Source organism: Scardinius erythrophthalmus (assembly GCF_964197995.2).
Source record: "Scardinius erythrophthalmus genome assembly, chromosome: 3".
Classification (NCBI taxonomy): Eukaryota; Metazoa; Chordata; class Actinopteri; order Cypriniformes; family Leuciscidae; genus Scardinius; species Scardinius erythrophthalmus.
Genome location: NC_138223.1, coordinates 30,267,990 through 30,283,744, shown reverse-complemented (window position 1 = coordinate 30,283,744; position 15,755 = coordinate 30,267,990). Strand labels below are relative to the sequence as shown.

The 15,755-nt window shown below is 37.9% G+C and overlaps 1 protein-coding gene across 3 annotated transcripts in view; it reads right to left on the bottom strand.

Annotated features, from left to right (window-relative positions):
• The window catches only part of arhgap10 (Rho GTPase activating protein 10), an 87,777-nt gene that overhangs the window by 27,688 nt on the left and 44,334 nt on the right, over window positions 1-15,755 (bottom strand). For 2 of the 3 annotated variants that reach the window (XM_081362066.1, XM_081362068.1), the window contains exons 13-16: window positions 15,565-15,633; window positions 15,148-15,222; window positions 10,872-10,956; window positions 9,678-9,736 (exon numbers count right to left, since the gene is read on the bottom strand). In XM_081362066.1, coding sequence (XP_081218192.1) covers window positions 9,678-9,736; window positions 10,872-10,956; window positions 15,148-15,222; window positions 15,565-15,633 — 288 coding nt within the window. Of the gene's footprint in view, window positions 1-2,616; window positions 2,777-7,041; window positions 7,148-9,677; window positions 9,737-10,871; window positions 10,957-15,147; window positions 15,223-15,564; window positions 15,634-15,755 lie in introns of all 3 variants that reach the window. The other variant, XM_081362067.1, reaches the window with a different exon arrangement.

The following is a 15,755-nucleotide window of genomic DNA, read 5'->3' as shown; positions in this document are numbered from 1 at the left end:
CACGCATCTCCAGTGAGAAGTTGCTTTTCATGCTGTTCTATGAGAATCTCAACCACAATTTTCTGGAATTTGAGGTCCGTAATGGCCGCAACCATTTCTCCTGCAGCCTCATGAGTGTAGGGCCAAACACAACACCCGCGTCATTGGAGAAGCGCTAATTAAACTCAATATTTCCGGTCAATGATTTAAGCCCTTCAAAACCGTTTCTGCTGAAAATTCTTTTTTTTTCTTTGCTTCAGCCGAATATTTTCAGTTGTCGAAATTGTGGTTTATTTGTAAAGATTTTGAGGTCAAAAGATATCATCTGACTTCAGAACACATGGAATAAGGACACAGCTCGTATGCATCCATTTTATGATGCTTTTATGGTGCTTTTTAGAGCTTAAAAGTCGACACACCAAGCCAACGGTCAGCCATCAAGCAATGTCAGGCGATAGTTGAGCATCTGTCGGCCTAGTTTTTGTGGCGATTTCTGCACCGTTGACACTAATCAGACCCCTGCCTGGTATGTTGAGCATGTTGAATCGCTGACAGGGCCTGTTCTGATTGGCTGTTAAGCTTAACAAACCAGTCCACGAGTATAAAAACCGAAGTGATGAAAGCAAGCAAACAACGAAACAACTGCTTTGTTTACGGTTTGTCAGCTGCAGTCCTAGCTCTTTCCTTTTAGAATGATAAATACAGACTACTGCCACCTGCTGGTTATTTCCACTCAGGGGTGTAGTCTCTGGGGTGTGCTAAAGCACACCACAGCCGAAATTCATCTGTGCTAGTTCTTTGATATTGGTACGGTGTGCCTGGGCCTTCATCACCATTTACTTGGAAGAGAGTAGCATGGACATTTTTCAACACTTCTACAGAAAAAGGACAATCAAAAAGTTTTTGAAAAGACATGAAAATTAGTCAATAAATAAACTTCATGTTTTAGGTGAACTTTTGCTATATAAGAGATGTTTGCAAGCTTCATTAACAGCAACAGGCATCAAAAGACCTCTCATGAGAGTTAAGCCTAAATAAGATAACCCAGGCACATTGCCCAGTTGATTGTGAGAAGCTGAAACTGACATGCATTTGAACGAGTGGCAGCCGTTCAGTGACAACACAGGAAACATGTTTTCATAATAGCGTCGACTTCATTACAGTCACGCAGTGTTTACATTTGAACCCCAGACGGGCAGTGTGAGTGACGGAGGTTAACAGAAGTGTGGAACTCTCGACAGGGATGAACAAAGGAATGAGGGAGCTGGTAGAAGGGATAGAAATCTGATACAGTTGTGAAATTCTGCAGACGACAGCAAAGCCTGCTCTCTCTCTCTCTCTCTCTTTTTCCATCTCAGTCTTTGCCCATTCCTCTCTCTCCCTCTCTCATACTTTCTTCCTTGTCTTTCTCATTCCAGATCTGCCTCTCTCTTGTTACCCTCTCACCCCTCTCTCTCTCGTTGCCCTCAGTCTACACACTTTCCCCCCTCGTCTCTTCTTTGTCTCGCAACTTTTCCAACTACTCTTTCTATCTCTCTCTACAGATGGACCTGAATGCAAAACACTGTCTGTTGAGTGCATCTGGGGGTATCAGCAGTCTGGAGAGGAGCTAATCAGTCTGCTGCTCTGCAGAGTCATTCCTTCTGAATCTCAACGCTTTGCCCACCTATTTTAACTTACCTCAAAACAAAATCAAGGTCATACGCAATATCATTTTGTCTAGGAATGCTGTAAATTAAACATTAATCTGCCTATTTATGGAATTTTGGACGCTGTTTCAGAGTGCTTTTCAGAACACAAGAACATTGACAATTTTTTGCATTATTCTTTTACATACGCCAAGCACACATACTGAAGTGAGTACTAATGTCGCAGTGGGTAATAAAACAATCATAATGTTAACCACATCTTGTTTGGGTGCATGTACGTATCTTAAAAATGGTGTATGATAAATACAAACAAATTCCCCTGTTGTTCTGTCAACACTTTATTATTATTTAAATGAAATCTTAATTATTATTATTATTATTATGTAATTGTTTTTAGTTCAAGATCAGTTTACAAAAGATAATATGAAACAGTGAACATTTAATCAGCAAAAGTGATTAATAGATCCTAATGTTTATTTTGAATACTAAAATATGATCATTGGTCACAACACTGGGCATAGTATGAAAGCAATTCATCAGCCTGTTTCAAATGAAGGCTAAATAATTCAGAGATTATGAAATAATCTCACTCTTTCTCCCTTTGTCCCTCAGAATAAACCCCATTTTAGGATTAACCAGATTACTGTCATCTAAAGCCGATTAAATCAGTGTTTTAACCTGTATTTTAGTCAAATGAGTATGGTAGTCCAACTGTATTTGAGCCATCAGAAAGAGAAGCTAACTGAGCAGAGTACAGTCAAAACACATGGTTCCCCCTCCTGGCTGTGAAGAGAAGTACATCAACCTCTGCATGGGCAATGCCTTATAGAAAAGTTCAAAATCAAACATTGTTCAAATCAATAGATTTCATTAGCTGTCTGTTGTCTGTAATGTGATGCTCTCTGAGTTGTAGTTGTGTCTTTAAACCTAGCGATCTGCAAACCTAGACAACATTTTTGGCCACCATACTAGTTTTGAGAAGTCTTACCTTTTCATGCTGTTCTATGAGAATCTCCACCACAATGTTCTGGAACTTGAGGTCCATAATGGCTGCAACCGTTTCTTCCTGCGGCCTCATGAGTGTGGGGCCAAACACTACACCCAGGTTCGCCACTGTCATCAGGTTTTGTTTGCTGTTGGCTGCAACACTACACACACAGAGAGACACACGTTATCAAGTTATGATCAAATGACTTCAAAGAACAGGAAAGATAGACATCACTGCACATTGTTTATTTTGAGAAGAGATAGCGAGTACATTGAATTTATTTGCATTTGTATTATTGGTTTTGATTGTGAGATAAGATGCAGTTAACCTCCTATTACAAAGATTCCTTAGAGACACAATCTTCAGTGTCCTTGCATCCTTGCTGAATTGACTCTGGTTGTGTTAATTATAGACAAATGACAAAATAAGAGAGAGGTGGGTTAACGCCATTACCCAAAAGACTTTCATAAGGGAAGAGAGGGTTGGCAGCATGTCAAAAACTTGAGATACTCAAACTGTGTGTGTGTGTGTGTGTGTGTGTGTGTGTGTGTTTTTTTTTTTTTTTTACTGCATGCTGAATGACTAAAATATAATTTTCACCCTTTTGGCAATTAGCCTCACAGTTGGAGAAGTTTTAGCCAAACTTCTTTACTCATTATATTTTCCATGTAGATCCATTTGTAAATCATATGAAAGTGTATCCTTACCACCCTTTGTATAAGAAACAAATCATTCCTTCCTAAGTCGCAATGAAAAACGTGTGTCTAGTGCAGTCAGAACCTGATGCATTTTCTCTTTTTAGTTTGGTTCATGTAGGCATATACTGTATACTGTTTGAACATGGTAATTAAATTCAGTTCAAACAAAACAACAAACACGGTCCGAGACCACCTTGAGGAAACCTTGGCCCTGTTTACACTTGGCATTAAGATGCTTTTTTGGTCATTCGGATCACAAGTAGATGAGGGAGACACATTCCCGTTTACACCTGGTATTTTAACCCGTCTCTTTTGTCCACTTTCAACCACTTCAGTCGTGATTTCTTCAAGGGGAGGGTCTATGGGTGGGTAAATTTTTCAGATCTTTTGATCTAATGGACGAAATAAGCTTGTGCAATTCACATATGAACGCGCCTGGAGATGACGGAACAACATACAGAGAGCAGCAGCTTTCATTTCTGCTCTGAAAGCCGCAAGACCAAGCCTTCCACAAGTGCGTATTAGAAATCAGGAATGGTGAGAGAACATTGTGCTTGGTTCTTTTTTCCAACCCAAATTTGAGTCTTCAGCCGACAAAGTTTGAATCCCGTCTGGCCAGTGCACTTCCCATAATGTTTGCGCATTAGGTCAGTAGGCAGAGAGTAGGCAGACTTTTGTGACTGTTCGAACGGCCACCAGTAAGTTTTCGGAAGTGGTTGAAAGTAGTCAAACTCAAAACATTTTAGACCGTTTACATCTATTTAGCGTCATCCACTTGTGATCCGATCAACGAAAACACTTCTTAATATCAGGTGTAAACCGGGCCCTTACTGCGATTTCAATGTTAATCAGTGTTGGGGGTAACGAGTTACAAAGTAACGGATTACAGTAACGATATTACTTTTTTGGGTAACGAAGTAAAGTAACGCATTACACTAAAAATATCGGTAACTACACAACTGTACTAGACTATAGGAACACGCTTTCCTGCGTTACCCAAGCCGTGTTTGCCTGCGTGTAAAGCTCTGATCTGTTTAAGTGGTGCGTGCATGCCTCTGTGTGTGTTTGTGTGTGTGTGTGTGTGTGTGTGTGTGTGTGTGCGTGCTTGCACCGTTGTCATAGAGATCGATTTGAGTGACGTAGCTGCTGGTGAGAAGGGGAGCGGGAAATGGAGACGAAGACGAGGTTTCGGCCAGTGGCGATATTCAAATTACTTTCAGTTTATTGCTCGAAAGGACAAAAATATTCGCGTGAAATGCACTCTATGCCCAGGCAGCAAGTACTGGCCATCGGGACTACCAGGAGATTCCCAGTGGGCTGACGTGCCTTTTGGGCCGACATCTCATACTTTTTTTCTTTTTCTGTTTTTTGTCTTAACGGACCATAAAACTCGTACATCGGCGGCCCATTCGTTTTGCTTAATTGGCGGCGCTGGGTTAAGTGTGTGCCGGTGTAATGTAGGCTATTAGTTAAAAAAATTCTGCGTCAGTTTTTTTTTTCCTGATAAGGTAGCTGACCGTCCCATGAAACACCTTGGCCCATTGGATCTTTTCTTGATTGACACTGGGCTGGTCCAATCACATCTTTAAACACCTCCCCCTTTGGGCTTTGAGCGAGCGTGCAGTGTGTCAGTGTGTATCTGTCAAAATAGTCTGAGAGATGGAGAAGAAACGCAAGGAATGTGCAGAGAAATAGCGTGAAAAATAGACACAGGCCCTTCAAGCAGACGCTGTTAAATGTGTCAAAATGTTTTCTGCAGCAGCAGGACCTTCATCAGCTCCCATGGCTGATGATGAGGATAGTGAGGAGGATCAGGACAGAGATGAGAAAGTGTAGAGCCTGCGGTAAGCAGAACTAACAGTTACTTTCAAAACAATTAGCTAGGCTATGTCATGAGTGTAGGAACCCATTACCCAATAACGCATTATTTCCACATCTGCATAGTTGACGATTACCGTAATTTACTATAAATTTAATGAGACGCGTTTGTAAACCATGTTTTCCGCCAAAATAAAAGCTTGATACAGTTTCCGTCAAAATAAAAGATCATGTGCTTATAATATATCTCTTTCAAGTATAGAAATTAGTACAAAACTAATTATGAAAGTTTTGTTTTTCAGTGCATTTGTTTTACAATATATGTCTATTAGTGTGCTATTATTATTATGGCCAAAATGCCAGGGCCGATTTTTTTTTTTGTCCCAGTCCAGCCCTGATTATGTGTCTACCACCGCGGACATTTGCCCTTTATCCAGTTGTTTGTGGATTTTACAGTGAGGCATATTTCTTTGTGCAGACATGGATATTGTTCTTTCAGGTTTTACATGCCATTTTGTATAGGCTACATTTAACGTTATAAAAACTATGCGGACAGGCTAAGTGATGATAGGGGTATGATGTTTGTCCATGTATCTACACGGTAAATTAAGAAACGGGAAAGTAAAGTAATAAGTAGTGAAGTTACTTTTCAAATGCAGTAACTAGTAAAGTAATCTCATTACAATTTACAGAAATAACTAGTAACTAGTAACTAATTACTTTTTTTTTTTTGAGTAACTACCCCAACACTGATGTTAATTAATATTACTCAGTACTTATTTGAGTAAGTACCACATAACCTTAAAATAAAGTGTAACCAAACAATCTTACCTACACCAAACTTTTGAACAGTACTGTATATCCAATAGAGTGAAAAAAGCAAAAAACAAAACAACTTTCTTCCTCTGAAAATGGTTATTAATGACAAATTTGACACAGTTTAAAAGATTCAGAAATGCAAAATAACATTAACAAAAACATTTTAACTAATAAACTTAAAAAAAAAGTAACTTCTTTTTTTTACTTAAAACAATTTTGTCCCTGTTTCAGAACAATGCGAACAAACAGCCCTGAAATGTCAGTTTACCATTTTTAAATGATGCACTTTGAAAAGATATATGCCACAGACAGACAGCAATTAATCACCTCTTTGATTATATTTCAGATAACATGGCAACATTTGGCTTTTTTCTCTCCATCTCTGATGGGTGTGCAACTGCGCCAACTCCTAAAGCATTTTGCGAGGGCTGGAGTGGATGGAAGAGGAATTTAGTGGCGGATAACCTGAATTTAATTTCCAATTGCACATCTTTGGCTGCCAGCAAATCCCACTCTATATTTTGAGGAAATGCGGCTTCCCAGTCACTGATTGCCGGAGGTTAGAGAGATTATATGCTTATCCTCAATTTGCTTACATTCACATTATATAGAAATGTTAGGCCTGAGGTAAAGCCTTGTAGCGAACATTTTTTTTAGAAATATATTACCCGATCTAATCTCTTAACAGAAAGCTGTTGCATAACTCTCTTCTCTAAGTTTGCAGTTGTTGGATGTAAAGGAGATGGTAAAGGCTTTTTTCTCTCTAGAAAAACAAAATTGTTGATCTAGATAACAGCATGGAGACTATGAAAGTCCATGTGGAGTTGTCTCTTTGCTCAGTCTCTTTTCTCTCCAGAGTGCTGTCTGCCTGTTTGCTCTGTTGCTCAGCAACAGATGTAGCCTACTGGTGCTGCCAGTAAGAAGGGTGTGTGTTTGTGTAGTGAAGGTAAGCATGAAGAGAGGGAGAAATAATGAGAGAAAAAAAGTGGCTGACGGCCGAGAGAAGTAAAAGGTTGGCAGAAATAAAATAGATAATGTACACAAAAAAATGTGTATGCACAAGAGAGAGAAAAAAACGGCTTCCACTCACTTGGCGAGATGCTTGGTTACCAGACTGAGCACTAATCTGTTCCTCTCTGGCAATTTATGAACCAGACAGTGAATGGCCTGAACTCTAGATTCTGGACTAGCGCTCTCTGTGTAGAGCAAAAAAGAGAGAGAGAGAGAGAGAGAAGGGGGGTTTTAGAAGACATCATGAAACATGCAGTATCACAGTTTACACTTTACAATAAGAGTAATACGAGTGTTATACTCTGCACTCAATGTACCATCAGTACCTGATCCGTTTGTTTTTTTTTTTTTAAGACTAAATACAAACACTACCAGTCAAAAGTCTGGACACATCTGGCTGAATTTGCTTCCATGAACTTGTAAATGCATATGCTTAAATGTTTGTAATTAGTTTTGGAGACAAATCTAAATTTCACCTATGTATAAATTATTTTGAAAATAAATAAAATGTATTTATTGTTTTAAACGTAATATAATGAATTAAAATAAATATATTTTTAATATTATTGAATTAGTAGGACCAAACAGTACAGAAAAACTAGCCTATAAATGACCAGCATAGAAACTCCTAAAAAAGAAGCATCTCAAGATACTGCTCAAAGTTGGTCCAGGAAATAAATTAAAATATAATATGATATTTTTAATTTGTTCAACTCCCAATCCTTTCAGGTTTTGATGTTTTATTACGGCTGGTGTAATCAGTGTTACTTTTGTATTATTTATATAAAGGTGTTTAACAATGGGACCGAAACACCTGTTTTAGACCACTATAATTTATTAATATGGTGTAGGGCCTTCTTTTGCGGCCAAACAACATCAGTTCATCTTGGGAATGACACATTCAAGTCCTTCACAGTGGCCAGAGGGATTTTGAGCCGTTCCTCTTCCTGAACAGTGACCAGGACACCATGTGATGCTGGTGGAGGAAAACCTTTTCTGACTCGCTCCTCCAAAATACCCCAAAGTGGCTCAAAAATATTCAGATCTGGTGACTGTGCAGGTCATGGGAGATGATCAACTTTATACCATTCTGTCACAAGTCTTGCTGTGTGTATCGGTGCATTATCATGCTAATACACAGCACCCCTTCAGGGCACAATGTTTGTACCCATTAGGTGCACATGTTCCTCCAGAACGGTTCAGTAGTCATTGAAAGTGAGGCGCCCATCAAGCACAGCAGGGAATGCAATTATATAGCAGCCCAAACCATCACTGATCCACCCCGTGCTTCACTCTGAGCAGCAACAGTCCGGGTGTTGAGCCTCTTTAGGGCTTCTCCACACCGTAACTCTTAAAGATGTGGGAAAGACAGCAAAGGTGGACTCATCAGAGAACAATGCATATTGTACATGGTCCACAGCCCAAGATTTGCACTGTTGGCACCACTGAAACCAACATTGGCTATAGCAGCCCGACCATGAATATTGACTCCTTGGAGCTCCCGTTGAACAGTTTTGGTGGAAGCAGGAGAGTCAAGGTGCGTATTCAATTCTGCAGTGATTTGGGCAGCTGGACAGTTACTCCTGTTGGATGTGGTTCGTCCTTCGTGGTTGTATGCCGACATTACCCTAGATACCATAGCTCTCGATACACCACAAAGATTTCCTGTCCTGGCTAGAGATGAGCCAGCGAGACACACATCAACATTTGTCCTCTTTTGTATTCTGATATCTCCCATTATGTTGTGTGGAATACAATTTTTTATGTCCAGCTGTGCTATTGCTCAGCTAATTCAACCTTCACACTCTGCTCTTACTGATGGAATGCAAAAATCAGTGAATATTGGCCATCAGCCGCGTATTTATGTGAGCCTGACTAGAGTTTGGTTTTTCCAGCTCGAAAGCCAACGGAGAGTTGCTAGACCACCCTGGCTGCAAAATAAAATTTGCTGCCGCTAGGGTGCGTCTAGATTTCTAGGCTACTGTACTACTATAGTTTTTAATTAATATTTTAAATTAGCTTTTATTTTTATATTTTCAGAAATTTTTATATTTTCAAAATTACTGTTATGTTTCATGTTTCGATAATTTTTGTTTTTAATTTCATAATTCAGTCATGTGCTTGTCATTTTTATTAGTTTTAGTTAATTTCATTTCTATTTAGCTTTAATTTATTTTCATTTCAGTTTTAGTTTTAGTAAATTAGTACTTCAACTTTAACATATTTCAGTTCATTCAGTTCAATTTATTTGCGTTTTTCATGTAATATATATATTTTATTTTATTTCAGCTGTATAAATCATTTTTAATAGTTTTAGTTTACAATAACAACACTGGGTGTAACTGTATTGGCCGAAGTGGAGTAGTGGCTAAATGTTGCTCCAGGGGGACCTGAATACAATAAGTCCCTGTGGGCCTGTCAAAAGCAAAATAACTAACAGTAGTTTAGGCCTGCCTCTATTGACTTACAACACCTACAATAACCTACGACAACCTTCTGAGGACAACCCTCCTTGGCAGTCATTTTCATATTTCAGATGTCCTTCAACAGAATTTAATTCAGTGATACTTTTGACAAGCATTTACCCCCCTTAAGAGTTTCACAAATCATAAGCTCTTTTCTCACTGACATGCACATATTATAATTGTATGGCATTTGTCAAGTAATTGATTGGGTATTGCTTGATTATTGTCTAAGCAAGGACAAAGACCTTACTTGCAGGGACGATGAACTCCTTATACAGCTCGTATGTCATTAGTGGCTCTGGAAGGCTCCTAGAGAGAGAGAGAGAGAGAGAGAGAGAGAGAGAGAGAGAGAGAGAGAGAGAGAGAGAGAGAGAGAGAGAGAGAGAGAGAGAGAGAGAGAGAGAGAGAGAGAGAGAGAGAGAGAGAGAGAGAGAGAGAGAGAGAGAGAGAGAGAGAGAGAGAGAGAGAGAGAGAGAGAGAGAGAGAGAGAGAGAGAGAGAGAGAGAGAGAGAGAGAGAGAGAGAGAGAGAGAGAGAGAGAGAGAGATTTATCGGCTTTATTGGGCATTATTATATACACAACACTATGATTAATGTGGCTGATCACTGCAAGAAATTAGATGAGCACACAAACACACATACACACTGTGATAACCAAGTTCATCTGAAGGTACTTTCGCTCAGTATCTGGCACACGTCCCAGCACCGTTAGCCCAAAATGAGCACACCAATATCATTCATACTTGTAATGCAGTACAAAGACAACACACACATACAACTCTTTTTCTGCTGCATTACAAAAACTGCCTTGTGCTATTCTATTGTTACAAATCAATTACAGAAATCAATTAAAAGCAATATTAATTAAAAGCCTTAATGCTGAATGGTGTAGGCCTATTCTGTCAAATTACAATCAGTACATTTAGAGAAAGGATATATGTGACCCTGGACCACAAAACCAGTCTTATGGGTATTTTTTTTTTTTTATTGAGATTTATACATCATCTGAAAGCTGAATATATAATCTTTCCATTGATGTATGGTTTGTTAGGATAGGACAATATTTGGCCGAGATACAATTATTTGAAAATCTGGAATCTGAGGGTACAGAAAAAACGAAATATTGAGAAAATCGCCTTTAAAGTTGTCCATTTCTATTGGCCATAGTGCTGCATCCATTCACAAAAATAAATGTTTTATATATTTAAGGTGGGAAATTTACTAAATATCTTCATGGAACATGATCTTTACTTAATATCCTAATGATTCTTGGCATAAAAGAAAAATCTATATCTAAATTTTTACCAATGCAATGTTTTGTTGGCTTTTGCCACAAATATACCCGTGCAACATAAGACTGGTTTTGTGATCCAGGGTCACATATAGAAACTATGTTGTGTTTATAATCTGCAAACAGAAACGGAATGTAGAAAGTACAAACTCACCTCAGGTAAAGCTTTAAAGCACTGGTGATGGTTTTGACATCCCAGTCCTCGCAGGATGCTAAATCTATTTCATTGCTCTTCTCATCTACAGATCACAAAACAATAAAGAATTAAGATCAAATAATCTTTATTAGAGGGCAAAAAACTATGGTCGGTGAAGGGGGTGGTTTGGATCTACTGCTCCTATCTAATGAGTGATTATAATCAAGGTATTAGCCTAATCCATATTTTTCCTTCTAGACATCACAGGAGTTGAATGACTTCTCTAAGCTAATGAGATTTTACTTTGTTATAGAAGCTACCAGTGTGATTACTGAAATGTTCTTTTCATGTATTCTCTGATATCTGAATGCAGTAACAGTGCTTGCTTATTTAGCCCGGCTTCCAGAAATGAAGTATGGACTTATGTCAATACATTTATCTGCTTTTCTAGGGTATTCTGCCAGCAATGGTCGCAGGGATCGTTGAAGTCTATAGTTTAAGGGACCATTTCTCAGTTAAAGCCTTACTTTTCATTTAGACTAAAGTGTCCTCTCCTTGAGAGAAAGAACGTATTATCTTGATGTTTTGAGAAGACTCTCCTGTTTATAGTTCGAGCCTGGCCAAATCCAACCTTGAAGAAGCTGTGTGTCGGTGTGTGTGTGTGTTAGTCTTCTTGGTTACAGGTTAAGGAACAACTGGCATTATTGGAGATTGACTGAGTTGTTGTTCTGGACATGCTGGCGCCCAGCAACCCAAATCTGTGACCTTGAAGGTCACGACGTGCCTAACTTCAGGGTCCGAGTATCAGCTGCCTAATCGATGGAGATATGCTTCAGTCTATCTGTATATGTGTAGAAAATTACTAGGTCTATCTATTTCTTGGCCAATGAGAATCATTCAACCTGAAGCAAGGACGTAGCTTAGACCTTGGTGAAGGGTATAACTGCTGTGATCTTTGTAACTGTAAGTGGGGTGGCCTATGAAAAGCTGACTTCTGCTGATGAAACTGCAAACTATATCCAGTAAAACCTTTCTTCAATTTATTATAATTCTGACTCCGTTTCTTCATTCATCATATCTGGTTCTGGGACTTTGACTGTAAATCCCCTTACATCGGTAAGATTATTTAAAAAAATTGAATTGTCTTGTTTGGCCATCAAAGCTGCATGTGATGTGAAAACATTAATATTGTGAAACATTACAATTTAAAATACACTGTAAATGTTTTCTATTTGAATATTTTTTAAAATGTAATTTATTCCTATGATGGCAAATCTTTTTTTGTTTTGCAGCAGCCATCACTCCAATTTTCACTGTTACACGATCCTTCAGAAATCATTCTAATATGATGACTCAGTGCTTAAGAAACATTTTTCTATTTTATTTTTATTTTTACATCACTGTTAAAAAAACAGTTGTGCCGCTTAATATTTTTGTGGAAACTATGATAAAAATATTCAGGATTCTTGGATTATTTGATGAATAAGAAAGAACAAAAGAACAGCCTTCATTTGAACTATAATTTTGCAACATTATGAATGCTGGATAAAAGTATTAATTTCTTTAAAAAAAGACCCTAAACTTTTCAACAGTAGTGCATTTTGAAAAGTCTGGGACAACAGTAAAATGATACAATCAAAATAAACACAAAACACATTTAAAAGAAGCAGAAATAAGGGATTCAAGATGGAGGTTTCATGTTTCACTTGTGATGTGCTAACCCCCCTTTGTTCTTTTCTATTTATTTGTTTTGAATAATCCCTGTAATGCCTAAAATTGCAATTAAAAAAAAGAAAAGGAAAGAAAAGAAAAAAGCAGAAATAAATGATAAACTCTTGGTAAAACATTTCTGAGCCAGTTTTAGTGTAACCCTACTAGGACCCGATTAGGATGCTCAGCATAGATCAAGTACAATGAGAAAGATAAAGAAAGTGAGACAGAGAAAGGGCTGAGGGTCAGAGTACGGACGATTTGAGGGGAGGACATATGGAGAACTGATTCATTCAGTTAATTTCCCTTCTACATTTGAGGTAGTATCACTGCTCACATATGGGTTTATGGATCTATAAATACTTTCCTGCCAGGAGGTTGGACAAAGAGTATGCAAATGTTTAAAATTTTCTGCTTTGAGTTTGTAACTTTTGAAGAATTCAGCCAAAGCACTGACAATCACATCTCTGTCTGGTTGTTACCATGGAAATGTCTAAGTGTGTTTTTATATAACACAGTAGATAGTCAAAAAATGTCTTAGGTCACTTATGAACACCATTTTAGTCATATATATATAATATAAGTAAATTCATTCTCAATCAAACCTGAGCGGCAGGTCTGAATCGTTGTGTGCTATCTGCAAAGGCATATTGCATATATAATATTCTCTGTCTTAAACTGCAAGTCTGATTGTATTCAGTCAAGTCGCTGAATTCAACGTGCTCCAACCTGTTCTAAACTATTTACATTTTATAATGCAGTCCGCTGTTGACGACACAAACAGCAGAGAAGAGTTTGAGACAGAGATAAATTCTCTCTTTCCCAGTTCTGCTCTCATTTAAAACGCTGGTGTTCTATAACCTCAACTCAACCCTCAGACAGCCTGCAATACACAGACTGTATACACAAACTTGAAACTACTGTTGAAAGTTTGGAGTAAAAATATTTTTGAAATAAGTTTTGCAGAAGTCTACATTCATTTGATCAAAAATACAGCAAAACTGTGCAATATTACTTCAAATCAAACTTTTAAATTTAATATATTTTAATATGTAATTTATTAGCAAAAGCTGCATTTTCATTACTCTAATCTTCAATGCTCAAGAAACATTTCTTATTATTATCAATGTTCAAAACAGTTTTGCTGCTTATTTTTTTTTTGTTGTGATTGTGATTATTTTGTATAACTAGAAGTTGTTATAAAATTGATGCAGGTTCTGCAAATATTGTTAATAAATTATAACAGTCGCTTGGCCTCTCATGGCTTATTGCTTTATTAAAATGGCATGTCAACTACCTGAGTTTTCAACCAGTGTTCCTTGTGAGCACAAACGAATCCTTAAGTGTTGTGACTTGTGAGCACATCACGTCTCTGATACAGATAACGTTTTAGCACTATGTGGTTTCATCTTAACACTTAATTTGCATTCTACCGACATCTCAATACAACATAATGTATGCTCATCCTCCTGAGTCACATTGTGAGGAAGAGTCTGTCAATAAAACAAATATAGCAATTGAAATTGGCATACAGGCATTATGATTATATCGCTGTGGAACGGATTCATCTGGATACTAACGTATAGCATTATATTTCTTTGTTAAGATTCACTTACATAATCCTACATCATTAAAAACAATTCTAAATGCATAATTCTAATTGTGTAGACCTTAAAGCTTTAGTCCACCCAAAAATTCCTACATCATTTATTCGCCCTAAAGTTGTTTCAAACCTGTATGAATTTCCTTATTCCGTGGGACACAAAAAAATATATTTTGAAGATTGTTGGCAATCAAATAGTTCGGTTTCCAATTGAATTCCATTGTATGGATAAGAAATAGAATGGAAGTCAATGGGGAAAAAACTGGTTACAAATATTCTTTAAAATATCTTCTCTTATGTTCCACAGAAGAAAGAAATGCATACAGGTTTGGAACAACTAATGATGATTAAATGATTTTCATTTTTTGATGAACTGTCCCTTTAAATAAAGAGAATGTGTGGATTTAATCCAGCGACAGCAGAACCTGTTAATGACAGTGCTCTGAATTTGAAAATGAGATGGATAGTTGGTTGTGCACTGGACATTTGGCAGGTTTTTAAGTTCATGAACCAACTACAAGGGCTCAGGCTGTTCTCAGATGAGGACAGTGGATCCGTATAGAGTGTTAATGGCTATTAGACTCTGGAGTGGCTGAGTTCATGTAGCAGCAGGGGCACAGGCAGCCTGCCGACTCGACACAGCATTTAACATTCAGAGCATAGAGATACCAGCTCATGCTACGACTGCAGGAGAGAGAGAGAGAGAGAGAGAGAGAGAGAGAGAGAGAGAGAGAGAGAGAGAGAGAGAGAGAGAGAGAGAGAGAGAGAGAGAGAAATGTGATTGCCTGCCTGCAGTAATGGAGTCAGGTGTCACCTAAAGGACAGGACAAAGGGACATACAGACAGACACCAGACAAGATGAATGTCTGAATGCCAATGAGACTCAATAGGACACTTGCTCTAGACACAATTATGGGGCTTCAAAGAAAATCACCTAAATCTGACCAACAATTACAGACCTTTCAACAAGGCTCAACTTACCAATCATAAAACCGACAAGCTTCTGTACTTTTGAACTGACTCCAACCACTCTGTACAGACCCTGATCATTAATGCCTGCAAAAAAAACAAACAAAACAAAACAGTTAGGCACCGTATAACCATCCCAGATGATCTGGAAAAACTAAATAGCACACCAAGCTTTTCCTGCATTATCCAGAATGAAGCACAACAGGTTGTTGGTTTGGGCTGAGAAAAACTGCTAGATCATTCTGCTCTCTAGTGTTCAGAGGGTGTTACTACAGTATGTAACCTTACTGAAGGTTTTAGCAGAAGTTTTCCTTTGTTGATAGACAATAAACTGTAAATAAAGCCTGATATGTTTTTATATGCATATGCAACATGCTGTTACTTATTTTGTATATGATTTTCATATATTAAAACATTACTGGGATTTACCTCTGGCTTCAATGGCGTTTATTGAATTTTTCACAAAGCTTATTCCCACATCATCCAACTGGGCATCGACTATGGAATACACAAATGACATCATAATATATGCACCATCAATAAATACAAGCATATACATTTTTGTTTGTTTGTGCATAAGCACTACAATTAAAGGTAAACTTTAGCTATAAACAGTAGCT